Source organism: Montipora capricornis, chromosome 11 (assembly GCF_036669925.1).
Source record: "Montipora capricornis isolate CH-2021 chromosome 11, ASM3666992v2, whole genome shotgun sequence".
In the NCBI taxonomy this organism is placed as follows: Eukaryota; Metazoa; Cnidaria; class Anthozoa; order Scleractinia; family Acroporidae; genus Montipora; species Montipora capricornis.
The window spans coordinates 32,742,775-32,743,713 of NC_090893.1; the positions used below are offsets into that span (position 1 = coordinate 32,742,775).

Consider the following 939-nt stretch of genomic DNA (forward strand, 5'->3'; position numbering starts at 1 on the left):
AGTAATAATGAACTTAGATTCTGTAATATTTTTCAGTTTAAAACCAGAGATCTGAATATTACCTTACCGTAAATCTGTCTTTATATCAAGGCATGTTCCATCCATGCAAAAAGCTTGGAAATTTTCATTGACAATCTATGAGGATCTCTGGTTTAGCTGTCTGCTGGTAAAAGCGTTTCTGCACTCAAACTTACCGCCTCGGTAATTGCTATTTCGTTTGATTTTCTCCTTTGTCTCAAACAAAATTAAAAACACCGTGCCATCATTTATATGAATTCCTTTTGTTCATTTTCCTAAATCAAAAAGTCATATAAACATTTTAAAAAAACATCAAAAGGTCATATACAATAAGAGTGATGACGTAATGTTACCTTAAATGTCTGGAGAATGCCCTTGCAGTCATCTTCGAAAAGACCGTCCCTATAGCGGAAAGACATGTGGAAGAGAGCAGCTGTCTTCTTCTTCTTCATTCTATCTCTTGGTTCTTCTGCATCCCAAGGCAAGTTGACACTTTGCCTCTATTTGTGTCGCAAACCTTTAGAAATGGTTTTCAAATTCCACTTTAGACTTAAGTAATGGGAACATTGAGTTTTTATGCCGGGTTGAAGCTGATTTTATCGAAATGCCATATCCTCGTTCTCGTTCAGGTTTTAGCAAATCGAAGGAAAAATTCATCGAAAGCATTTTCACATGATGTTTAATTCCAGCATGTCGCCTACTGAGAAATGTTTTTAACCAATTGGAGTCGAACCTTATTCCCATATCAATCTGCGAAACAGTCTTCTTATCCGATAACGTAACTCTTTCGGTTGAGACTGATTAGATATCTTAGGTTGCAGGGACTCAAATGTCCTTTCACTTATGCAGACCAGGTAAACATGTGTTTTACGAAGGCTTATTAGTTACCCTTCAACTAAGACATCATTAAAAATAGGTACC

The 939-nt window shown here is 36.3% G+C and overlaps 1 protein-coding gene across 1 annotated transcript in view; it reads left to right on the forward strand.

The window, feature by feature from the left end:
• Positions 1 to 366: 366 nt before the first annotated feature.
• The window catches only part of LOC138024825 (uncharacterized), a 126,510-nt gene continuing 125,937 nt past the window's right edge, over positions 367 to 939 (forward strand). The window contains exon 1 of the mRNA XM_068871998.1: positions 367 to 499. Within this exon, the coding sequence (XP_068728099.1) occupies positions 436 to 499 (64 nt within the window). The 5' untranslated portion in view covers positions 367 to 435. The remainder of the gene's footprint in view (positions 500 to 939) is intronic.